The following is a 24839-nucleotide window of genomic DNA, read 5'->3' on the forward strand; positions in this document are numbered from 1 at the left end:
AGGAGCAGTAACTTGCTTCATCTACAAGCAGAGGGAAAGGCACTGTAGAATTCTTTCATTTCCAGCGTTTTCTTAACTCTTAAGAGAAGAAAGTGTATTACTTTTCAGTGTGGTCATAAGACAAATCAGTAATTACAAATGGTCCCCAGATCAGGAAGTAAATACCTACTTTTCATCAGTCTCTTGTGTGCAGACCCAGGACTGGTTCAAAACTCAAAGTGTGTGGGATACATACTTCTGTAACCCCATTGTCCTGCTTCACAGCAAGCCCAAGTCACTGCTGCCAGAAGTTACTCTTGTAGCGAGGTAATGTCTCTTCACAGCTTTCTCTCATTCTCAGGATGAGTTTTGAAGCTGAGATACTGTTCTTTTTAGTATCATGATACCTCTTTGAATTATTAGTAGCAGGCCTTCTAAAGTCAGAGATAGAGGTGATTTCTTCTTTTAGTTCCTGGACTGTTCAGAATCTCAAGACAGCCTGGGTCAGTTCTGTTGAGGTTTATGCATGAAGCGTCTCAGTTTTCCACCTGTCTTTGCTTGCATGCATTGTTATAGTTACACAAGGATCTGTTCAAATTTAGTTATTAAGGTCCAGGATCTTGTTTGACATCTGAGTGTTACCAATTTGAGATTCTTGAGGTATATTTCAGAGCCATGTTCAAAATTACTACTTACTTCATTTTAAATTGAAAGTGTCCTTCTCAGCTGAGATCATTTCTGCCATGGAATGAGTCACCTGCAGGTTTTTATGGCTGATTATTCCTGTATGATAATGTTTCATAGAAACAAAGTGATGCTGAGTCCTTGCTGCAAGTTAGTCTTTCTCCAAATGGTCTTAAAATTCTAAATGAATCTGTAAATAGAGCTATTTTAGGTTTTTTTTTTTTTTACGCTTGCTATTTGTAGGGAGATGAGAAATTGTGCTCACTATATATTGTCAAAACTCTTACACCCTTGAGATTAATCTGTTGGTTTTCTGTTCTGACTGTAGTTCCAAAGGCCAAATTACCATGTCTCAGAAAAAAAACTCTTAAATGAGTAAGTAAGCAAAGGTATTTGTTCATGTATTATCATATTTGCTGGCATTCCTTTCTCCTTATACATCAGAGTTCAAGTGACAACTTCTTCTGTTTCAAATGTGTATTTTTTGACATATCACAAATGCCCACTGAATTTGTCAAGCTGTGTGTGTTGGGTTACGCTGATATTTTTGGAAAACGGTACTGCACTGGTGGAGCTGTGTATGTATCCCAGTGTCTAGGAATTAGTGCTTTGTAATCTTTGTGTTGGGATTCACATTCTCAGCTGACAGAAGGACTTGATAGAACCACTGAGTGCTACTGTGTAGAGCATGGCCTGTTCTTCCTCTCTTGTGAAGAATACACCTTTCCAAGGGCTTTGCGTTCCTTAAAGACATGAGCAGTTCTGGAAGTGTTTCTTAGGATGCTTTTACATTAGTGCATGAAGTTAGGAGGTGTATTATTGCTGCAAAACTCCATTACTTGCATATGACACAAAAAGTTCAGCATTAACTGTAGGATTTTGTCTCAAAAGTAAATTTGGCACACAGTTAAAGGTTCTCTTTTTGTCAGCTTGAACAAACCAATTATGTTCCCAAGAAGCAGAAGCAGGTTAGCAGCTAAGGCTAAGCTCTGGGCTGTACTCTGTTGCAGGGATCTGCCATGGCCATAAAAGCTGATGTGAGAATTGCATGTCTAGCTTCCAGCAGCTTTGATGAGCTCTTTTTATAGCTAGGGCAGGTAATGGTGTTCCAAAATAGAGAAAATGGCGTGTAATTTTATGAATACCCATCCAGAAAAAAGACAGATAAAGAGGGCTTGAGGAGGATGTATAGGTCTTTATTTTTTTTTAAGATACCATTTTAATGAAAGCTTTTTAGGAGTTGGCAGCATATTCAAACACCTGCTGCAATGTTTAATAAAATATTCCAGCTGAATGGAAAGCTTTCCTCCTGACCTTTATAGAAAAGCAAAGGATTATTTGACTTTACATAGTTCTGACAAAAAAAAAAAAACCCTTAGTTTTTACAGGAAGAAATGCAGGTGATGAGTTCCCAATATGAAAAATAGTCATTTGTGATTTTTCCCTACACAATTGTTTCAGATTAGCTACTTTTATTGGACTCTTTTCTATTAATTTGTTTTGATTAAAGTTGCACAGGAATAGAGACTACAATTAATCTGCAGATTAGAGTGTGATATATTGCAATACTGTTGGTTTATTCTCTGATGAGTCATGCCTGTGACATTTTGTTTATTATTTAAAATTGCATGAGTCACCTTTTAGTCCAGATTAAAAAATGTGCCATGTCCTACAGAATTTACTTACAACTTCAAACAGAAGTAGAGCAAAGGAAACCACTTAGAACAGGGTGAATGCAATACAGTAGGAAGAGAGCTGTGCATTACACTAAAATCTTGACTCATTCAGTGAAGATGCATTGGCAGTGTGGTGAAACACTATGTTTTATTTAAAATGTGTTTATTCAGTTATAGTTCTTTATTTATCTTGGTGTTGTGAGGCAAAGAGATTTTTCACTAGGATGAATGTTCTTGTGAATCAGCTTTGAAAGCATCCTAAGACTAAAGCCAGGGAGTTGTGAGAGAAATAAGCAAATAGCTGTAAATATAATGCAATGCATCTAGTGGGAGAACTTGTTATTCACAGTTAAAGTTAAAAGATAAAGTGTGTAGCATCTTAAAGAATGACTGGCTGAGACTTCACCCTTAAAACTATATACCAGTTACCATTTTTGTTTCTTGCTGTCAAGGTGACAGGACATAAATTTCAATGTTTAAAAATAGTTTAAATTCTAATGTAGATGAAACATCACCTTTTCTATCACCAATTCATCACCAGTTTTCAAACTGGAAAAAGAAAAGATAAGTCTAACTGTCTTTTAGTCTCCAGAACCACCCCACAGTTTTGGGAAAACTATCTGTAAGGCTTGTTGAAATATAGTGGATTTGCTTTCATATGTGTACATTTTGGTATCTTTGCTGAATCTGTCCACAGCTCACTTGGAAGTTTTATATCTGCTCACTTCAGCTTGCCCTAGGACAAGTGAGGTTTGGTTGAAGCAGGAAAAAAGAGTTCCTAAAATCTGTGATATTTGCAGTAGGTGACAAATTCTGTTTATCACTGAACTAACAGTAGTTTTAAAACCCTGGCAGAAACATTGCTTCATATCTCCTTGCTAATCACAGGTCATCTAGTCTGGTAACCAAGGAGGAATTTTTGAGCCTTGTTGAATAGAATTTCTTACAATGCATAAGTTCAGTGACTCATACCATAATCTCCCTGTATCTCTTTGAACAGAGAAAAATGCATGACTTAAGTGTGGAAAGAAGTATAAGTTTTGCAGATTAATAGAAAATGGCAAATTTTCCTCTCTTCTTTGATGTGGAACATTAGGGCATTTTGACAGTAAACTATACCTGTCAGTATGGAAGCCAATATGTAACGTTAGCAATCAGCTAAGAGGCACCTTCATATGGCTTGTATTAATCATACTGTCAATTTTAATTCCATGGGCATCCTTCTTTCCACTTTTCACTTAGAATTTATTTCAGAGCATGATCAAAGCTCTGCTGTTCATTACATTCAGCAATAGCTAATTTGGCTTTTGGCAGCTCTCCTCCCAGCTCCTATTAAACGCTGGCCATAAATTGAGATAAGCATTGTGCCAAAACATTTCAGGATTACCTAATGGTAACATAGAGATGGGTGTATTATCATGCTAGTTTGAAGACTGTTGAGTTACTGCAAAATTAACCATTAGCAGATACTTAAAATCTCCAAGACAAATTTACACTACAGTGATTTTTTTCATGTCTTCTGAATTGACTACAGGATTAAATGGATGTGAGAAAAATCTTGTTCCTGTAACATGTCTGAAACACTCATTTGTGTATGCTGGAGTTTTATAGAGGCTTTTTTACAGACAGTGTTGTAAGTGTGCTGTATCGTAAAATATTTTGTGTCACAGAATATGCTGTGTTTATACAACAAGATTATTAGGTCAACTGTTTTTCCCCAAGCTGCAGTCAATTAGGAATCTGTGTGGAAGACTGATACCAGAAGAACTTTTATTTAGAATTTTTTCTTTCAGCAGGTATTTCTAGGACATGCTGGATCCTTAATTTGTAATGATAGATACAAAAAACGGCAATTTCCCTATAGAGAGGGGGAAATGGTGCTTGAGTATGTATGTATGGCTTGGTATAAAACACCCTCTCAACTAGCACTTGGCCCTCTTTTTTTCATACTTTAGTCTTGAAGAAATAATCTAAAGGTAGGCTTAAAATTCCAGTGTAAAAAATCTGTAAAAGCCTTGAACAGATATGTAAATGGTGAGAAGTAATGAACTAGTGGGTTTTTTCCAGTGCCAAGTAAGTTGGTGACAAAATTTCTATAGATCTTGGGCTGCCTCTCATCTTAATTGTTATTGTTGGAGAAAATTACAGAGAACAGTTGGGTGGCTAAATCTTGTCAAAAAGTCTAGTAAAACCAGATAATGCTTCAGTTCATTACTGGCTGAATATCATATGTAACAGCTGTGATTTAAACATTAGTAAAAATAAGTTATAAATAATGAGAAAATTGTTTTTTTTTTAAATATTGAATTACTAGAAAGCATAATGGTGCCATAAGACAGAAGAATAGTCACAATTATGTAACTGACCAGATTACTTCTGCTTTTGAGTTTATTAGTATATCTTTTGATGGAATATTTATTTATTTGACTTTCCCTGATTAAATAAATATTTGTTTATTTGACATGTTTTAATTTATATCTGGTTTAAATACTTTCTAGGGCTTTCCAAGAGCAAAAATAGGACTGGCTTGCAATGCTTGCTTTCCAAGCAGTCTTGTAGAAATCTTTTTGAAAACAGAAGGAGAGTACAAAAATATATAAGGGCAGAAAAGACCAGCTTCCTCACTAGGAGATGATGTTTGCAGTATTTTATTTTTTGCTTTGCTTAACTCATTGCTTCTGCAGTTGCTTCCTGGAAACATGAGCACAGAATCTGTTTCCTTAGAGATTATCTTGACTTTTTCTTTTTTTGTTTACTTAAAAAAAAAAAACATTCTTGTTGTCTTATATGTTAGTCTCTTGCTCAGCAGTGCTGGTCTGGAAATGTCTTCTTTATTTTTTTTCCCATTTTGATAGTATATGAAGCAATTGTAGTATTCAGGATAAATTTACTTCTTCTGAGAGAAACCAATTAATTAGTTTTAAGACGTAAGACAGACTTACCTGGAAAGAAGTGTGTTTCAGTGCTTCTAGAAGCCAGAGCCACTAAAATGAACTCAGATTCTCATGATGCAGTTTAATACTTTTTACTTCAGAACTACATATTAAAGCCTGATATCTTTTTCAGATCAGACTTCTACTTGTGATGTTTTACAGTGGATTGGTAGTAAAAATACAGACCAGAATTTCTGCACTACCTAAAACAGTTTCTGAAAGTTTCTGAAGTATAAATGCAAGGAGACACCATGCAAGCTGGCATTTTTCCTTTCAAACACATTAATTTAATACATGTCACATTCAGCCACCTCCAGGAAAAAAAAAAAAAAAGCTTTGTGATTCAACCATTCAGTTTTAAGATCAGATGTAGCAAATGGCTTGGGCATTTTCAGGCTTAAATGTTTTTCTGAACTGAAGTATAATCATAGATATGCTTAAAACTAAACATAAGCTTAAGTACTCTGTTGAGGGGGTCTAGGTTTCAAATGTGCTGGTATGGTCAGCAGAAGATGGGTGATCTGCTCCTGCCCTTCTGACAGTCTGTGAAACGTTCTGGCAGAAATGGAGCTGCCACGTTTCCTTGGGCAGCCTTTGTGTGTGTGTGTGTGTGCTCAGGATGTGAGGGGAGGAAACGGATGTTCTGTTACAGATGATAAATGGACCGGATAATGCTGTCTGCTCACGCTGCCCGAGATGTTTTGTAATAAACTTCTGCTCACTTGCATCTACCTTAGCCACACTTAAATGGGACAGGTTGAAACTCTCCCTGCTGGACAGGTTCTTTTAAGTTTGGAGTTTTGAGGTTTTGTATTTAAAATAAATGCCTTCCACCTTTTGTGAAAGTAGAAGATCTGTAGGTAAAGAAATAAATATAGACTATTTATAAATATATAAAAATGAGATTGTTGTTGAGGCATTGTATCTGTGCTCTGAGGTAGCAGTGCACAGGCTGACAGAAGTTTCACTCTGATCTAAAGAATGTATTTTGGGATGCTCCTATTAGAAAACTGTCCCAGCTTGTAAAGCTGTAAAGATACAAGTTTCTGAAACATCTCCGGTTTATGTGCTTTGTAGTGTCTTAAAGAAGCACATTGGGTGTACGTGCATGAACTTTCCACCTGTACTGAGCATACTCCAGTTGAGAACGGGGACACATTTCACTGTGCTGGAGTGGCAAGAGGCATTGGATCTGAGGCAAGGAGGCTGCACTTCAGTCCTAGTGTTTCCCTGGAGTTTCAGCAGGGAGGAGGCTGAAATGAGGGAGAAATGGGCTATGCTGCTTTGGGAATAAATAAATAGGGTAGGTGGAGCTTACAGATTGTGGCAGGTGTTAGGATTGTGAGTGTATGCATGTGGATGTTTGTGGAAGAGAAGACTAATGGGAGAGGTGAAGAAGCCATGAACTAGACCCAACATGTAGTAACTTTTTTGTCTTTTCTCCCCCCTCCTCCCCCAGGATTTTGGACATGTTTGTAGATAAAATGAAATTTTGAAAGAAAATGTCTATAATAATATTTGGAATATGTGATTTTAAAGCAGCATTTACTGGAGTAGCAGAAGAAAGGCCCTTTTTAAAGTCCCTCAGCTGTGATAATTCTATGCCATTAGCAAGACTTTCTATTGAAGCCAGTTCAATCTACAGGAGGGAAGGAAGGTTCGTCATGCTTTCTTCTTATGTATATTGCAGAAATGTTTGCTCATAAATTCATTGATATCTATTAAAGAAAGTTTAATTTAATTGAACTTCCTGAGCTTTATGAAAATTTTTCTTTGCCTGTATTGCTCCCTTGACAGAATTACTTTTCACTTTCCTCCTGCTTTTTTTGCTCCTCTCAGAAAGATGCAAGACCCACAAAAGTAAAAACTGGTGCCACTAAAAGACAGAATTTGGTTTGGTGGTTTTTTTTTTGGAGGTATTTTTTGGTGTTTTTTTGTTTGTTTTTTTTTGTTTGTTTGTTTTGTTTGTTTGTTTTTGTTTTGTTTTGGTTTTTTTGCCTGTTCTTAGTGTTTGAACTTAGCTTATTTTAATGTCAGAATACTGTGATCTGGAGTTCTAGCCAAGGAAGCTAATGATTTCCCTGCATTCTGCTGTGACAACAACATGATTCTGCAGTGATGCTTTCCTTTGGCAAAGGCCAGCAGAGGACAGAGGTTCCGAGTGAGGTGCCATTCTCAGGTGTTGGCTTTTGAGTAGGACCTTCACTTGTGCAGAGTTAGTAACCTGAGACCACCTTGCTTCAGAGTACAGACTGGTTCTAGGCTAGTCTAGCTCCAGATTTCTGATTTTAATTGAAGGTTTCTATAAATAGTAGACTATAAAATAGGCTTTTGATGCAAAATTTTATTAATGTGTCCCCAAGTTGGTTTGGCATGCACTTTATCAGCTAACCAGCAACACAGCTACTACTTTTGTTATTTTCTTTTTCTTCAGTTGAGTAGATTTTGTCAGGAATTGCTGTGGTAAAACCACTATAAAAATCAAATTAGCTGTTCATAATTTCAGGAATTTAACCCTAATTGGCAATTTCTGTTTTAGAAGAGGTTGTGGACCCACTGCTGCAAAATACAGCTGCTGCTTCTGCTCTTGTTGGTGGCTTTGCAGAACAGAATAGTTCTTCTGGCTCGCCAAGCACCTGGCACAGGACCACATGAGCTTGATGGCACTGCATTTATCAGGGGAAAGAGGTTCAGTGCTGTTTGTGTGCTCACTTGGCACACTGCAAAATAAGAGGGGGCTTTGCTGTTGCCATTGGAGAACTTACAGCTTGTGGGAATGTTACCCCGGGTTTTGCTCGCAGTGGAATAGTCCTCTTGTAATCATGAAAGGCTTGTTCTTGGAAACAGCACTGCTTTTTAATGGTTGCAGATAGAAATAATGGTTGGGTTTGTAATCTGATTTCATAAAAAAAACCAAACCAAAACAAAAAAGCCCTAAACCAAAAACCAGCTCTATGAAGAAATTTTTAATATTGAACAAATACATTTACGCTAGTGTAGCAAATTTGGATAAACTTTAGTATTTCAGTTTTATAACATATTAATACTAGTGTTAATGTAATGAAAGTAAAACTTGTTGTCTTCCGGTGATTTATACTATACTCCTTGGACATTTCTTTTTTGAAAGCAGATGTCTGCTTTTTGTGGATCTGACTTGCAGGAGTTGTACTAAACAAGATTACGAAATCAGTATGGGAATGTGACTGATATAATGAATGTAACTACTTGACTCCCTACTTTTTCCTTCAATTTCTCTTGAATAACTACTTACATTTCCTTTGTCAAGTTACAATTTCAAAATGAAATATAAACTGTTAATAAAATAGATCCATTTATTTTCAAGAGGTTTCATGCATCACATGACCCAGATTCATAATTTCTACCTTGATAGTTTTATTAATACTCTTCTGAATTTGCAAATATGAACAGCTGGAAAAGTTATCCAAGGGAGTTTGTTTATCTGATGGCTTTTTTCAGGTTCATGGAAGTTATGAGGTGGGCTTGAGCTCAATTTGCAGTCTCTTAAGTCCAATGTGTTTTCTGAAGTCACAGGTCTTGCACACAGGGACATCTCCCACAGGGGGGCCACTTTATGACTGGTAAAGCTTTGTTTTCATGGGAGGGAAAAGAACATTGAAAAGCCAGAGGAGTAAACCAAAGGTATATCTAACCCTGTAATTTTTAGGTTTTTTTTTTAAACAATGTCTCTTAGTGGATGCCTAGGAAAGACATGGCAGTGGGGAGGTAAAAGTAGTGACTTCCTACATCTGTACTCCAACTTCTGATCCCTCTCTAGCTTGAAGATGAGTCAGAGGTTCTGCCTTCGTGTCTAGGACTGTATCCTTGTGTTTGTTGGCTGAGTTGTGCTAGCATGAAAACTAATTTCTGACAAGCAGCTAGTTAGTTAATCCTGCAATGAAAGTCATTACATAGTGAAGCAATTTAAAACATATTGCTCTTCTAAATTTATTTGAAAATATACAATGTTTTCCAGGATTAACTGCAGTGGTTTTGTTGGGTTTTGCTCTGCTTTCCCTAAATGTCTCTTTTATTCCTTCCTCACCTGTATTAAAAATAGGAAAAACTTAGTCAGTCTCTATCCTCCATAATATTATTTACATTTTGTTGAAATTATTTGTTGTATTTTCTTAAAAGCTGTTTGAATTTGGAACTACTTTGAAGTCTCTGTGTAAAGTTACTCACTTGGCTTATCTTTTTAAAACTCCTCAGGAAGCAGCACTTGAATAATTACAGTTGCAAACCTTGATTTTCACTCCTTAATACAATTTCAAATTTATTTTTTTTTGTTGAGTAATATGAGATTAACCCCAGTGCAGAGGACTTTAGGCATCTAGAAGTGACATTGTGTGATGCTGAGTCTCTTTTTAACTGTTCATTGTAACTTTTCAAATAAATATCCTTCTACAAATGCCTCAATTTTTGTTAATTCTGCCTTGAGCTTAAGATTTCAGCCCAATTGTGTTATTTAGTTTTGAGTAACTCCCAATTTGTTCTCATACATTTACATACTGAAATTCTGTCTGTGGTTTAGGTATTCCCCGTCAACCTGTGATTACTTATGACTGTATTCTGCACAGGAATATTGTTAGTCTTGTTCAATTATTGTCTTCAACATTTTTCCTTTTTTCCATTTAAGAGATTTCTCCAAAGCTGTCTATGATACATGTTTTACTGCAGTGTGTTTCCAGCATAAACCAACATTATTCGCTATAATATTTTTTTTGAAGAAAAGTTTCTTAGCAGCAGACAGTGTTAACTAGAGGGAGAAAATCTAAATGAGGGAGAGAATGTTGTACTGTTGACATAATTTTTTAAATAATGTGGTATTAACCATTGCATTACACAGCAATCAGTGCTAGTTGGTTCATTAAACTTTTAGCCTTTGTTCATTATATCAATTTTCAGCCTTCCTTTCACCTCTTTAAAGAAGGTATTATTCCTTGTAATGTTTGTTTCTTAGATCTACTATGTTTCTGCGATACATTTTAAGAAATATTTTAATGTATGGCTCTTGTCATTGTTCTCTTGTTACCATAATCATACTTTTTACTTTAACTCTTATATATTAGCTTGTTTAGAGCTTCACCATACCTCCTGTGAAGTCTGTAGTGTTTTCATTAGCTTCTTGTTTGTGTAATACTAGAATCTGAGGGATTTTTGGTCTGTTATGTTGTTATTCATGTGCCCAAGTCCATCAAGATCATACAGTTCAGCAAAATGGTATTTCAGAGAGGAGCACTGCTCTGCTTCATTTTATATTTAAAAAATCGAGGGAATTTGGGAAGTAGTTTGGATGTGCTACCCAAATTTAAGCACCTCCATGAATATCATCATGGCAGTGTAAGCATGTGCTTGAAGTTACGCACATATATTTGAGTGTTGCCTTATCTTGGTCAGGGTGTTCTCAGCTAGGAGCAAGTTCCTGCTTACAAATATGCAGCATACTGTCAGCTCAGGCCTTGATAGAAGAGGATTTATTATTTCAATTTTAGTTGACAGAAATGAAGAAACAAAACTACTGCCTTGACAGTTTGGCATTTGTGTTTTGTGAGATAGTGCATATTTAAGTGAAATTTAGAGGCTGCTCAGTGGCTAAGTTGAACAGAACTTCATGAATGTTTTCTCTTAAATAAGATTATAAAGTTTTGCAATAAATTATGACTAATTTGACATCTTATACATGGAATGTTTCTCCATTTCCTGAGAAGTTTCTGTTCATGAGTGTGCCACTAATTTAAGGATTATATTTTACTTAGTTTTGTTCTCTTCTGATCTCTCATTTTGCATTTTAGTAACTTCTCTAATTCCAACACTGAAGTTCTGTGTTTGTTCATATCTTTTAAAATAGCTTGTTTCATTTGTCTCATAATATGCACATATGTATGCTGTTATAATTTCATCTGATATGTATTTGTGTGTATATATATATATATTTTTTTTTTTTTGTACATGAAGAAAATTCACTCTGCAACTGTAGATCCTGGGTGCAGTATATAATATATTAAATTCCTATACACCAATAATACGTTTTAAAAGCTATTATTTTATCTGGAATCACAAATACAAAATTCAATTAGAATGTTATAGTATACAGTGAAAATGGCATTACTGTGAAAATAAGGCAGACTATCTGTGTTTAGATTCAAATTAAGAATGACTGCAAACAAAAAATATGGAGTAGCTGAGGCCTAATGTGGTTGGACGTGTCACAAGAAATCATTGTTTATACCTCTATTACTAAAATTTAGGAATATTATGCTGTTTTCTCCATGATTCAAACTCTATAAAACAACATTTTTCTTTTTCCTTTTTTTTTCACAGCACTTGCTACTAGCAATAAAGTTTATCATGGCATTTGTAATTCCTGATAAACCAAGAGATATCCAGATGAAACTTGCCAAATTGGAATTTGAATCTTTAGAGGCTCTCAAACAACAGGTAAGAGCATTTCAGATGCAGCTTCATTTTGTCTTAATCTGTCATTACTTAAGAAGTGGAGCAGAGAGCTTTGACGTATTTGTCTATCCTTTCAACCCACCAATATATGCAAATCCACACCAGGAAAATGATCTGCCCTTTCAGACGGCTTGAAATTCTTAGTGTGACTGGTAATGTAGCACCTTATAATGTCTGTTGTCCTTGTGTGTGCAAACATACATTATTTATATTGTCACTTTTAAAGGACATTGAGCTCTATGAAACCTCATTTCATCTCCTGGAGGAGTTTGTTATTACAATACCAGAATTTCTTTCATTTCTGAAATACCATCACAAGTAAACAGTTAACTTGGCTCTAGGATTAATCAGAAATTGTAAACAGTCCGAACATGTTTGAAATAATTGTGTTGAGAAGTATATACATGTGAAGAAATAGTAATGTTGTCTTATATTACTGTCCATACAGTAGTCTCATTTTATTGTGTAAAAATGTATATTCTACAATATACTTAACATTCCAAAACAATTTAGGAAAATAAGGAACTAGATTGTTTTACTGAAAATTTCTGTTTTAACCAATGATTCCATAGAGTCAGTGGTGGAGATCACAAGACATGAAGAGTTGCATGGGATTAGCTTCAGTAGGATCCAGAAATCCTACAGAGCTGGTTTTGCAATGGTGGCATTCTTTAGGAGTTTGCACAATGCTAGATGGGATTTCTAAGCTATCTCTACATGTCAGAAAACAAAGAATAAAAACTCCAACATTGAGCTGCAGAGACTGGTTTTCCTATTTATTATTATTTCAGATATTTTCACACTTCAGAGCATGGTTTTACATGAACATGTTCTTTGTGTGCTCGACATGCACATGTGTAACCTCCTCTATACTATTTATTATGTGTGTGAAATGGAAGGTTACTTTTTAAAGCATCTGCTGTAGCTGCATGTGAGAAAATGTTCTCTTGATTCTGAACAAACTGAGTCTGTAAACAATACACTGCCTTTTGTAGTTAAAATCCCCCAGTTCTGTGCGATACTAGAACATCATTATTGAGGTCGGTGCTGTCTTTCTTAATCAGCCATAACAAACAAAATCCAAATTACAGTCGTATCTAATGCCTGGTAGTTTTGTTTTGCTTTTCTCTAGTAGGTCAATGTGAAGTTACCAGGAGCTGGCCAGGGATCTTGTGGGGTTTTTAGATAATATTAAAAGGAACAGGACTACATTTTTATTTCAGCTGTTCTTTCTCTGTTTTCATTTTGTAGACAGGAAAAACTAGGTCACCCACTGGAATGTTAAGGTCAAGTGAATATAGTCACCTTTGGTCACAATGCTCCAGCTGGAATATATAGTCTGTTTCAATATGAGTGTGCATGTCAGCAGTTAGGTCTTCATCGCCTATCCTAGCATCTATGTGTTCCTACAATAATATATGCCTGATTCCCAGTTTTTCGGGGTTGCTCATTAATTCAGTAGCAAAAAGTTAGTCTGAATTTCAGCAAAAAACAGAAGCCTGGCCTAGTTCTTACCTATGCTTTCAGACTTCCTAAAGGATCTAGGAAGAGTATTGGCTGAGTTTCAAGTGTCTTGATAAGTAGTTTAAACACAAGTATATGCCATCACCTTTTTAGATTTCCTTTGATTGATACTGTACTATGTATGCCACAGACATGTAGACATTTGGACTTTTTTCCTTTTCCTTTACTGTTTTTTGAGTGAAAAATATCTGCATGTAAAAGTAGTACATTGGCACTGCAAAACTGTACTACTGCAAAAAGATACCAAAACATTTCTTTTAGGAGCACATTTTCTGTTTCTTCATCTTTTACTGAGCATCAGTATGGTAATTTATGCTGAATAACTTACTTTCAAGCAAAAAATAAGAACAACAAAATCCCCCAAAACATATATTTTAAACAACAGGCACAAATATCTGGGGTAACTATGTTGTGGGATCAAGTGTTAGGGAGAAACTGGTTTGAATACTTCTGTGCAAGTATGCATCACATTCCTTTCTTGATGCTATCCAGACGTGCATTCCATTGTGTTTTACCATATAATCTTTTGGAGTATTGCTGTCTTGGGATGTAGCTATTAGAAGGGTATTAGCAATGCCACACTGTAAACCTCTGAGATGCCAAAACAGATTATTAGTCTCTGTATACAGTGCATAGAGAGAAGATCTCCTGATACAGCTGCTTTGAACAGTTGTATTGATTATGTTTGGGATCCTTAACTTCAGGCAGTGGGAGTACTTTTACATTTTCATTAATGCTAAGCTAATTGCTTTTTAACATGGTGCAGTGGGACTGTAACTATTCTGTGTTCAAATCCATTTGTAGACTTGAGTGTCTATTTGAAATGGATTTTAGATAATAGAGTGTCTCCTTTCTCTAATAGAGATAAATAGTCATAATTAGAGCTTGTTAAAAAAACCCTTCTATGAAGGGTAAAAAATGCCATAAAAAAGAGGAAGTAATTTTATATTGGAATGTCAGTCTTGTTTTGAAGTTCTCAAACTTTAGGGAAGGGTTTTTAGAAACTCCTGAAATGTTTCTTTGAAACATTTCTTTACATAGTTTGTTAAGACTGTTGAAAAGGGGTAGACTGTTGAATGAGTTGAATAATGTGATTTATTTTGAGAAATACTTTGTTATGATACAGTTCTAGTATCATAACAAAGTTTGTTAATGTAACTCAAGACAATGTTAATCTTTCTGAATCCAGACTGGGGGATGTGCTACAGCTGTAGATTTTGCTGCAAGTTGTCCTGGTATCCTTCAATGTAAAGAATGATAGAGGAGGCTGGTTAGACTCTTATTTTTGGGGGGACCTGGGGCTGAAAAGAAATTAACATGAACTTTATTGTAGAGGACTAAAGAGATTATGGATCAAGATTGTTGGAAGATGTGTAGGAGCAACTCCTTTCGCATTCCCTAAAGTGTTGTCAGGTTCTTTGTTGCCTGGAAGGAAGCCTGGATTAAGGGCAACTAGAAATGGGTATTGCCTGGGTGATGGGCCCTTTTGTGGTGAGCATCAAGATCCTTGGAGATTGGAGAAGTAGCCAGTTGGTAAAGTGGAGTGACATCCTGACATTTTTGCCCAAGACTCTGCTTGCATCTTTGCAGTACTTTTCTCTGGTGCCTGTACCTGCTACAAGCACAGAAGCATGCCATGCTCTTTGGTCTAGTTCCTATTTTAAGGAAGCCTAAGTATAGATGTGCCTGCAGGCAGCATGGGAATAGTCAGTTAATTCTTCAGTGGTTCGGGAATTACCACTGCATACATTGTACATAGAAATAATGATGTAAAACTTGTGTGAGGTCACTATCTAGCATTTTTAGGGCAGTGACAGTAAAAGTTTCACTAATAAATCCTTCAGCGTCTGGATAGATCAAAGCTTAATGAATAGACAAAAAGCCCTCATGGTTGGAGTTGGGTCAGCCATATATCTTTACAAAAGACCTGAATTCCAGAAACACAAGACAACCACAGATGAAACAGCATAATTTTAATTTTATGGACTAGATTACAGTAATGTTTTCTGGTATTAGGTGATCTCCCAAGTATTATCTTCTTCCAGCTGCGGCAAATATCAAATATATACCTTTTTTTCTGCACTGAAACTAGACCCAGGCAAAAGATAGCCCAACTGGGAAAAATAATTATTCATGCAGTTATTTTCTGATCATGAAGTACAGATAGTATCAATTCTAAGATGATATATAACTAGTAGATATTTTTCAAGGAAGGATAGAGTGTTAACACTGATTGACATTGATGGGGAATGCCTATCTTTTCTCAAAGTGCAACTACTTACACAGCATCAATACTGAAAACACAAGCTCATTGATAAGAAAATGCTTGGGTTTTGTGGTACTTTTGCATTAAAACATCTGAATTACATAAAGCAGGTAAAGATGTTTTTCCTTATGGCATCTCCTGCTCCAGTCTCTGAGCAAGATACATAGCCCTGATGGCAACAGTAGAGAAATACATTATCATGCAAGAATTGGCTTTTTCAGAGTAACTATAGAGGACAAAAACTGTCCTTAAGCTGGAGCGGAAATGCAGATACGGACGATTTTTTGCTCTGTGCATTCCTTCTCAGTTTCATCCCCATCTCTTACCTCCAAGGAGACCTAATCTATAAATATCCTATCATCCCTGTGCTCTTGATTCCTTCATTAGTGTTCTAGCCATCAGTGGGCAGTATCTTTTAACTCTGTGCCTTTTCCTTCTGATATATGAAGCCTTTCAGTGCTTCCTCTGAAGAAGCGAGTCCATCTGTTAGGTATCTGGTGTCCATCTGTAAATATTCCACCAGAAAGCAACTCCAGACAGATAGCAGGCTCATGAGTAAAGGGCCCAGTCAGCTGATTGACAGCTGTCACCCTTCCTCAACTGGCAGTAATGAAAAGGGTCAGGCTTAGTGAACACCAGCCATGAAAAGATGCTTCCTTTATCCTCCCTGGTGTATTTCTGCTCAGAGAGTGATAAAGCAATGCAGTTAAGACCTTTTGCTCTTTCATACAGTATCTCCCTTGGCAGTTGTACCATCCATATGCAATTGCTTAATGGCAATGGTATAGTCTGGATATCCATAAACAATTGCTTCAGTTGCTTTAGAGTGATGTCCAGGTGTCTGTAAGTCAGTACTGTTCCTTGCTAATGATTTCCAGCAGAATAACAAGTTTGTTTAAGCAACAGTAGGTGCAACATTCACTAGGATTTCTCCAGCAATTTCCTGAAAATGTGTCTTGTGTCTCAGTTCCCTCTCAAGGAAATGCAGGAAATTAGGAATGCTGTAACTGATCTCTGCATCATCATCATGACTGACCAGAGGCTTCTTCAAAACATGACAGTGTGTTAACAAGCTTCTTTTTGAAAAGGATAGTGAGACAATGACAGAAAAAAACTGGTGTCTGGTGTTCACGTAGGTGCAGTCATATGGAAAGTTTAAACCCTTCGTCCCTCCCTCTGCAGGTATTTTGGTATGTGAAGTTGCTGTTGTCTCAGTGAAAACCTTCTGATTCAAGTAATTTCAGTGCCTTATCATTGCAATTCGCTACACTGCAGCAGCTTTAATAACGGCAAAGCTTTCTGGTTTCTGACTGCAATTGCTGAACCTTGCCATTTCCCCTGGGAATAGTACCCACTAGCACTAATCACATCCTTTCCAGAAGGAATACACTGTGCTGGCCTGTTAGAGTGCGTAGCCTCTCTGAGAACAACTTTCTTTAGTTCAGATCAAAACAGAAGTATTGCTAACTTAAGGGTCTTCTGTACTGTGTGACATTTGTGCATTCTCCTTGCACCTCTTCAAGCTGTTTTTGTTGCAGAGATTTTCTATGTGCTAGCGTATCATGTGTCTCAAAATGTGACTGTGGAGGTGATGGGCCAAGAGCTGCTTGACTTATCAGTGAGCCTCAGAAAGGACCCTTCTCTTTTTGTGGGGGAAGGAAGAGAACAGGATCTTTGTTTTTAACTGTCTAACATTGGAAGAGAGTCAATCATTAGTTCCTAACATCCTGTTTATTTGTCATGCAAAATGGGAACTGAAGGCAGTTTTTTCTGAGTCTGAAACAAACTCCATGGCTTTCTGCCTTATTTGATGCTATAATTACCAGAATTTAGAGGGACCTGTAGCTTCAGGACTGCCCTCAAAACACCGCTGAAGCTTGTTCCATGCTTGCTGGCAATGCTGAACAAACAGAAGGCTGCAGTCAGATAGGAGGAAGGGCAAGTAGCTGACATGAAAAGATTTCATTCAAATAATCTAACATTTGCAAAACAGCTTGTAGGAAAGACTGAAGAAACTTGAGCTCAAACACTGAATTTAGGTTAAAACAGAATGCGAGTAAATAAACCACTTACTTTATGTTTTGACACCACCCTCCCACCAAATAATCCTTGAAAATAGCATTGTTTGAAAGAAAATATTTTTTAAAAAGCCTCATTTCTTTCTGAAGAAATATGCGGCTGCACTTTTTTTCATAGGCTCTAGAGGTTTGTGTAATCAGATATAACTCACAGCTGATGCTAAAATACAACCATTGCTAATAGTTGGTTGCTGTAGGTTTTTTAAAGAGGGCAAACCTATTACTTAACTTCACAAATTCAATTTTTTCCCTGTTGAATATGAAGAATACTTTCAGACATGTCAATATAGCATTTGCATATGTTTGGTAGCAGCAGGATATAATGCAAGTAAGATTCATTATATTTTCATAGCAATTTTTTAAGCATAGAAAGACTTGCACCCAGTCATAGAACAGACTGTGCTCAAACATAGTTTTGACAGAGTATTTTAAACATGAATTCCTTTAATCCTGGAGCTTGCTTGAGAATATGTTAATGAAAATTTCTTTCAATGGAAAAGCGTTAGCAAAACAAAAATAAATTGTGCTCCTTGAAGAAAAGTAAATTCAAGTTTGGGAAGGAGATTTGTGTCTCCCCATTTGTTACTTTTCAGCTGAAGGTGAGATGACAATAAGTCTGTCTGGTTGGGAATAAGTTAAACATTTTACTATGGGACCCTTGAGAGCTAACAGTATAAATATAAACTTTTTAATAGGCATAATGAGATGGTAGATGATACTTTTGCATGCTCTTAATGGGAATAGAAACAAATAATGCACCAACTTTCCAGCAGATGTAACTGTCTTTTGCAGCAACCCATTTGTTCTCTGTGGCTGTTGCTAGGCGTAAAATTGTGCATCACCTTATGTTTCCATAACAGCTGAGTCTCTTTGGAAAGATAACCCATTTTACCTTTTTTTCAAATCCCGACCTAAAGCCTGGTGGTGTAATGAACATCAGTCAGTTCAGTACTCTCGTTTTGCCTGATGTCCCAGGTCACTGACAAGATGTGATCTCAACAAGGAAACCTAGAGTAAGGGGATAGGATAAAAACTAGGTTAAAATTGTTCTTACTGTAAGACTGCTGCAGCTACATGAGGCTTTCGTAGTTTCAGAACCCAGTGGGGATCCCAATTATGTGTGTACTAGTTTGAATGCAAGGCAAGAGGCTGTTCCACTTCCCAACCAAATGAGGGTAAAGTGCACAGTGAGATTTGATCTCAGGAACTCTGGTAACAGCCTCTTACAGGGCATTCATGTGTCTCTAGTTACAGAGTCCTAAATATGGTTGTTACTGAGAAGGTGAAGAACTAGAGTGAGAAGTAAAAATTAAATCTCTTCTCATGTTAAAATTCCTTCAAAAGAAAAGAATCCCACCGGGTTACACTTACCATGCTTTGATAATGGGATTGTCTTTATAGGACTGAATAGAATTTGATGATAAAAAATACAATATTTGTTGCAAGCAGCTGTGGACTTGTACATACCTATTGCATTTTAAATATCCTTTTCCCTATGCCACCTCAAAAGATCCCAGTGAGAACAATGGACTTTAAGAGGAAATGCTAGTTTATTTGACATAATTAAACTTGACTCTGGAGAACTTTCTCTGTGAGCAGGAAGACAATAAGTAGGATACATCTCAACTCTTTGGAGATGATGATTTCAGGCAAATTTTAGATGTTTAACTATTACTAATTATACCACTACAACCCCTCCTCCCAAGAAGATCTCTGTCATCCTGTCTACAGGAAGAGTTCTTTCTGAGATGTAACTGTAGACCAAAGAACAGGAACCCACTGAATTCCTGAAAAAGAGGAAAAAGTTTAAAAATGGGTTCATGTTGCTAGTGATGACACTTGTACCACGATTGAGTCTTTGCACATGCTGCGCAGCCTGATTATGGTGATTCTAAGAACAAGTCTTCACTAGGCTTTGTTGCCTACGCAGCCACTGGGCTTTTATTCATTTTTGATTTTGAAAAAATCTCTGTGCCTCCTGGTGCTGCCTTGAATACTACCACTTTCTGTGGTATGAGAAATAGCACTCTGATATATATATGCCATTTCAGTAAAACTCGTGGCAAATAGTCAAGTTCTTGCCATATTGATTATTTTTTTATTCCAAAATAAGATGTTAATTGCTTGTCTGGATAGCGTAAAAAGAAAAAAAAAAGTAGCTAATGTGTGTAGATTTTGTTTAAATTCAATAGTGTGTACTAATACTTAATTGTGTTAGAGTTTTCGTGTGTTTTTGTGTGTTAGAGTAGTCCTTGTGCAAATGTTTTTCACACTTTTATCACAGAGAATTTTGTAAAGGTGGTTTCATGGACTGCTACTTCTGGCACTTTCAAATATCTAATTCTGTACCTTCTCCCAGCATCTAAAGAGATGATGTAGTTGAAAATGTATTGAGAGGGTGATTTTAAAAAGGTAAAAATTGGTATTTGTCTCCGTTGTGAATTATTTTCTCTAATTTTCAATCTATGGTGTTGACCTGAATCTGTAAGTTAGAGGCATTATATTAATGGGCAGGCCACAGGTTATTTTATAATCATGGGTATGTGCAGGCAAACCAGGTATAAACAGTGTCACCAATGTATATAAATACAGAACATTTCACTTAATTCACAAAAGACACCAAAATCCCTTGGTACAGACAAGGACTGTGTTGCAAAGTAAGAGAGGAAAAGCTACTGACACTCTGATCTGTCCCTTACTGAATCCATGCTCAGGACCATCTTTCCTTATACTTTCTGCTGCAGCTATGCCTTGGGATTTAATCTCATCAGGGATCTCTTACTGCAAAAATCACTCCTTTGACTGTCACTGAGTGACCTCTATCCCACATGGCTTGGATTCCTGTCACACAAGCAATGACAATTTGTGCAGTAGTTCTCCCAAATACTGCTCGGTACCAGTAATATCCACTAAGATAATTTTTTTTTTTCCTATAAACCTGCCTTAAAGCATTAACTTTCCTCTCCCTCACCGTCTCATCTAGTTGGAGTTCAGGATGGATGGAATGGTTGTTCTTCCTTCTTCAAAACTAGGCAAAGACGGCACTGCAGGAGGTTTCAGTCTTTGAATGCCTCTGTCTCTTGAGGTGTCTGTTTGGGGACACCTGCCTGGCAGGTAGTGCAAGTGACTGACTCTTAGTCAAATTACCATTCCCTAGGAGTCACTGAGTTCCCACATGCTGGATAACATATGGCAACATTTGAATTTTGGCTTGGGGTTTTTCTGCCACTCATAATTTCCTAGAACAAATTATCAATTCATATTTCATTTAGAGTCTTGTAATTTATGCATATTATTTGGCAACCCAGTTTTGTCTACTTGTCCTTTTTGTTGCTTCTCAAAATTTGTGACAATTCAAAACTTTGAACCTAGTCAAATATGTGCTGAGAAAAACCTTTCAAGTGAACAGATGGATATGAAGCAGCTTGGTCCAACAAAGGTGGTTTTATTTGTTTTAACTCCCTTGTATTAGAAGGCTTCTGCAAACTCTACATATGCTCATCCATGTCAGCTGAAAAATAATTATGTCTGATGGTATCTCTGTTGTATCAGAATAGATACAACTACAGAATAGATAACCACCCACTTGTTCATAGATAATGAGCAATTATGTGTTCTGTGTCAGTACTTGTTTTCTAAGACTTGCTGTATCCACCATATGAGGAATTCTGCTACAATGTCTTAAATAATTTTGCCCTTTACCAGTATCCAGACTGACACCGAGACTGTATTTAAACACATGCTTTAAGAGTTTGTGATTTCATAGAATTATAGACTGGTGTAGTTTTGAAGGGACAGCTAGAAGTCATCCAGCCCACATCCCCATGTTGAGATAGTTGGTGCAACTGATGCTCTTTGTGGACAAGGAAAGGTCACATTTTTAAAATAAACACTTCCTGCAGAGTGGCATTTTGTCAGAGAGGTTTTTGGAGTTTTCTCCTATTTGCTTTGGATGATTAAAATAAAACCCATATTTTTTTTTTCTGAAACACTTTGAACTGTATGAGATATTTTCTTTGTGAAAACGTGTCATGCATGTGTCAAAACAAAAAAGCCCTCTGTCACCATTAGAGATGTAACCACTCTAAGTTGAGTATGTATGTATGGCAGGACAGCACCAGCAAAATTTAGTGTATGTGTTTCACAGATATGGTGGGGAAAGTAATATTTTCACTAATGATTGTGTAACTGTGGTGGAAATACACTGTTCAGTGGTGGACACTGCTTGATTGAAATAAAACTGGTAAATGATGAGGAACTACAGAAAATGTGATCCCTTAGCAGGGCATGGCAGGATGTCCACTGTCTGAGGAAGATGCAGAGGCTCTATGCGTGAAGGGGAAGGGAAATGGAGAGTTCCTTTTTCTCCCTGTGCCACCTCAGGCGACAAAACCAGGACCCTGTGTTGACTCACTTCAATAGAAGCAGGTGTGAGGTATCATCCAGAAAGAAGTTCTAACTTGCTTTTTTCTTCATTTCCAGCAACTGACTTGTTTCCTTAGGAGCAGACTGGTAGCACTTGTATTATCAAAGGAACTTGGTTTTGGCATTTCTTAATGGGCCTATATGATTAGGGAATCAGAAAGGAGCTGTGATGGTGTACAAGTATGCAGGAGATTATGATAAGAAAGTCTGCAGAGATTAAGTTCTGATACTTTTTCCAGTTGATACACATTTAAGATGTGTGTGAGAAGTCTCTATCTACCTCAGGGGCATTTATAAGCCTTTTGTTCCAGTATCAGCAGTTCTTTTTAATACATGTACAAGTGATGGTCATAAATTATGTGACAGCCTGAACCAGCAGTTTGTAACCTTTGCTGCCATAATACAAGAGGAATTATTTAGGGACAATTTATTTAGCTTCTCAAGGAAAGGGTGAGAAATGTTGTTATGTAAGTTATGTAGGTATGTATTTGCTAGTACGTGGAAGTGTAGTGGGAGACCTTTTTGATGAAAAGGTCACATGGCCCAGTGTCTGAAATCAGATGTTACATAAAGGAGGCAAGATTTTGTATCTGTGAAAATAGGTAGATGTTGGTCCAGACTAGAAAACAAGTGTATCAGGGACAAAAAGTACTTTTATCTAAGACAGTATGCCATCTCTCCCAGCATCCACAAATAAATGTTTAGAAAAGAGCAGCAAAATGTGGCAACTAGGTGGTGTGCTTCCTCCTAAAACTCTCCCAATTTCCAGTCATTTCTAGCTCTTGATTTTTCTAAGACAGATACAATATCTTTGTATTTTGTAGTCTTCAGTTATTCTTTCTTCCATGGTAGCCTTCTGTTCCATTTTGAACCAGTTTTGGCTTTAGGGTCTACAGTGTCCTTCAGCAAATGGTGCCACAACTCATTATTCTTGGTGCCAAGGATATAGGAGGATTATCTGCAGATGTTTTAATATATTTAAATTGGGTTTGGTGGGAAAAAATCTTTAGTTTTTACATATGAGAAGAGCTATTTGTCCAGATTGTCATGGAGGTCATTTTGGCTTCTGTAATACATCATTTTGAGGTTCTGTAACTTTATTTTATAGGCTTTGTGGAAAATATGATGGTCTGATTTACTTTCAGCTTATTAATGATACTTGCAAATTTGCTTTAAGACAATTAGTATAATCAAATCACATGCTTCAGGGCTTTAGCTGACTCCTTTTTTCCTTTGTTTGTGTATAGATGGTCAAATAATGTGCATTGGTACAAATAGTCCTCTTTCTTGGAGGCCAGATGAACATTTTGCTAACACAATGAAAGCCAGACAGATTACCAAATTAGGGAAAATTCAAGTTGGCAAGATTCCTGTAGTTTCTTTTCTTCCACCCCATTACAGTACCTGAATTGAGTTACCTAATCCGTTTCTTGCCACTCAAGCGGGGATATTAGTTGCTAAGGGTACTCTCCTGCTCATTTTTCATGGAAAATTGCTTCATCTGCAAAAACATGAAAAGTCTTGAACGCTGCCAGTTTGGTAGTTGTCATTAGACAAGATATCACAACTTGGTTGATCTCATGGCCTGTTGTGTTTTTGAAGTATGCTTGGCAGGTACACCACAACATAACAGTTCCATGATGCTATTTATTTTCTTAAAATAGCTGCGGTAATTTCTGTCACTTTGGACTAGGACACTTAAAAGTCCAGTCTCTCAAACTTTGTTAACTTAATGGAAGAAGAAAATATTGCACTGATGAGGAATAGGTATTTATTCATGAATTTATTTGCATGTGTGACTCTCATATAAAGTTGTATTATGCATCTGAAAATTTTATTTAATTATAAATTAAACATTCCATTAGTAATTAGCTTTCTTATGAGAGGCACTTATGTGCAGAAGTATTTGTTTCATGCAAGGAGTACTTAAAAATACAGGAGTTGAATATTTCTGCTGTTTGGGATCTTGGGGACATTTTGCTTAGGGAGTTCTGGTCAGCACCTCCATAATGTGTAGCAGAATTCCAACAGCCTCTGCTTTCTGTCTACCACTTGAGTTAACATCTTTCCTTTGTAACTACTGATTTATTTAATTTATTTTCTTAAAGGCATCTTTATCGTCACAATAAGCAGGTTTTGAAAAGTTCAGCTGACTACAGGCAACTGCTTTCCCTGGAGGACATGCATTTAAAAGTTACTGTCTTTCTACTTAGGTATTGTGTGTGCATAATATTTTCCAGCAAACATTAATCGTACTGGGTAGCTATGAGGGCAAAACTGTTGCACTAAGATAAACTTTTGAGAGTCTGCTTTAATGCCCAAAGCCTCTTAGCTTTTTTAGGTCAAATTATCTTGTATCCTCTGACTGTGTTTCGAAGCTTGCTACTGCTAAATGCTACTTTTTAAATTCACATTCTGCGTTCCATTTTTGTTGACAAGGTTAAATTAAATCTCACAATTAAGGTCCCAACTTCAAGGGCAAGAAAACCAGAGCGGTTCTACTTCCTTAGAGCTGGCACTTAAGAAGTCAGATGGTTGTTTCATACTTGCAATAGCATCTCTGCTTTTTCTATTCTGCCAGTGTCATTATAATACTGGTGCAAAATGAGGCTGTTAGGCTACAACAATGTGCTAGGAGTTAAACTTTTTGTTGACCAAGAATGTAGGAGTTTATTATTTATACCTAGAGTTTCTGGAAAGACTTTATTCCACAAATAATGTTTTCTGCAAGCTCTAAATCATTATAAACAAACATTTAAAAAAATGCATTTTGTACTGTGTAACTATGCTAGAAAAG

The 24839-nt window shown here is 36.6% G+C and overlaps 1 protein-coding gene across 3 annotated transcripts in view; it reads left to right on the plus strand.

Annotated features, from left to right (window-relative positions):
* Nucleotides 1-24839, plus strand: part of ANO10 (anoctamin 10) — a 121799-nt gene that overhangs the window by 68915 nt on the left and 28045 nt on the right. For all 3 annotated transcript variants that reach the window (XR_008434096.1, XR_008434099.1, XM_053959801.1), the window contains one exon: nucleotides 11615-11731. Coding sequence is in view for 1 of the 3 variants with exons in the window: in XM_053959801.1 (XP_053815776.1) it covers nucleotides 11615-11731 (117 nt within the window). In the remaining 2 variants the exon portion in view is untranslated. The remainder of the gene's footprint in view (nucleotides 1-11614; nucleotides 11732-24839) is intronic.

This window comes from Vidua chalybeata, chromosome 1 (assembly GCF_026979565.1).
Source record: "Vidua chalybeata isolate OUT-0048 chromosome 1, bVidCha1 merged haplotype, whole genome shotgun sequence".
Classification (NCBI taxonomy): domain Eukaryota; kingdom Metazoa; phylum Chordata; class Aves; order Passeriformes; family Viduidae; genus Vidua; species Vidua chalybeata.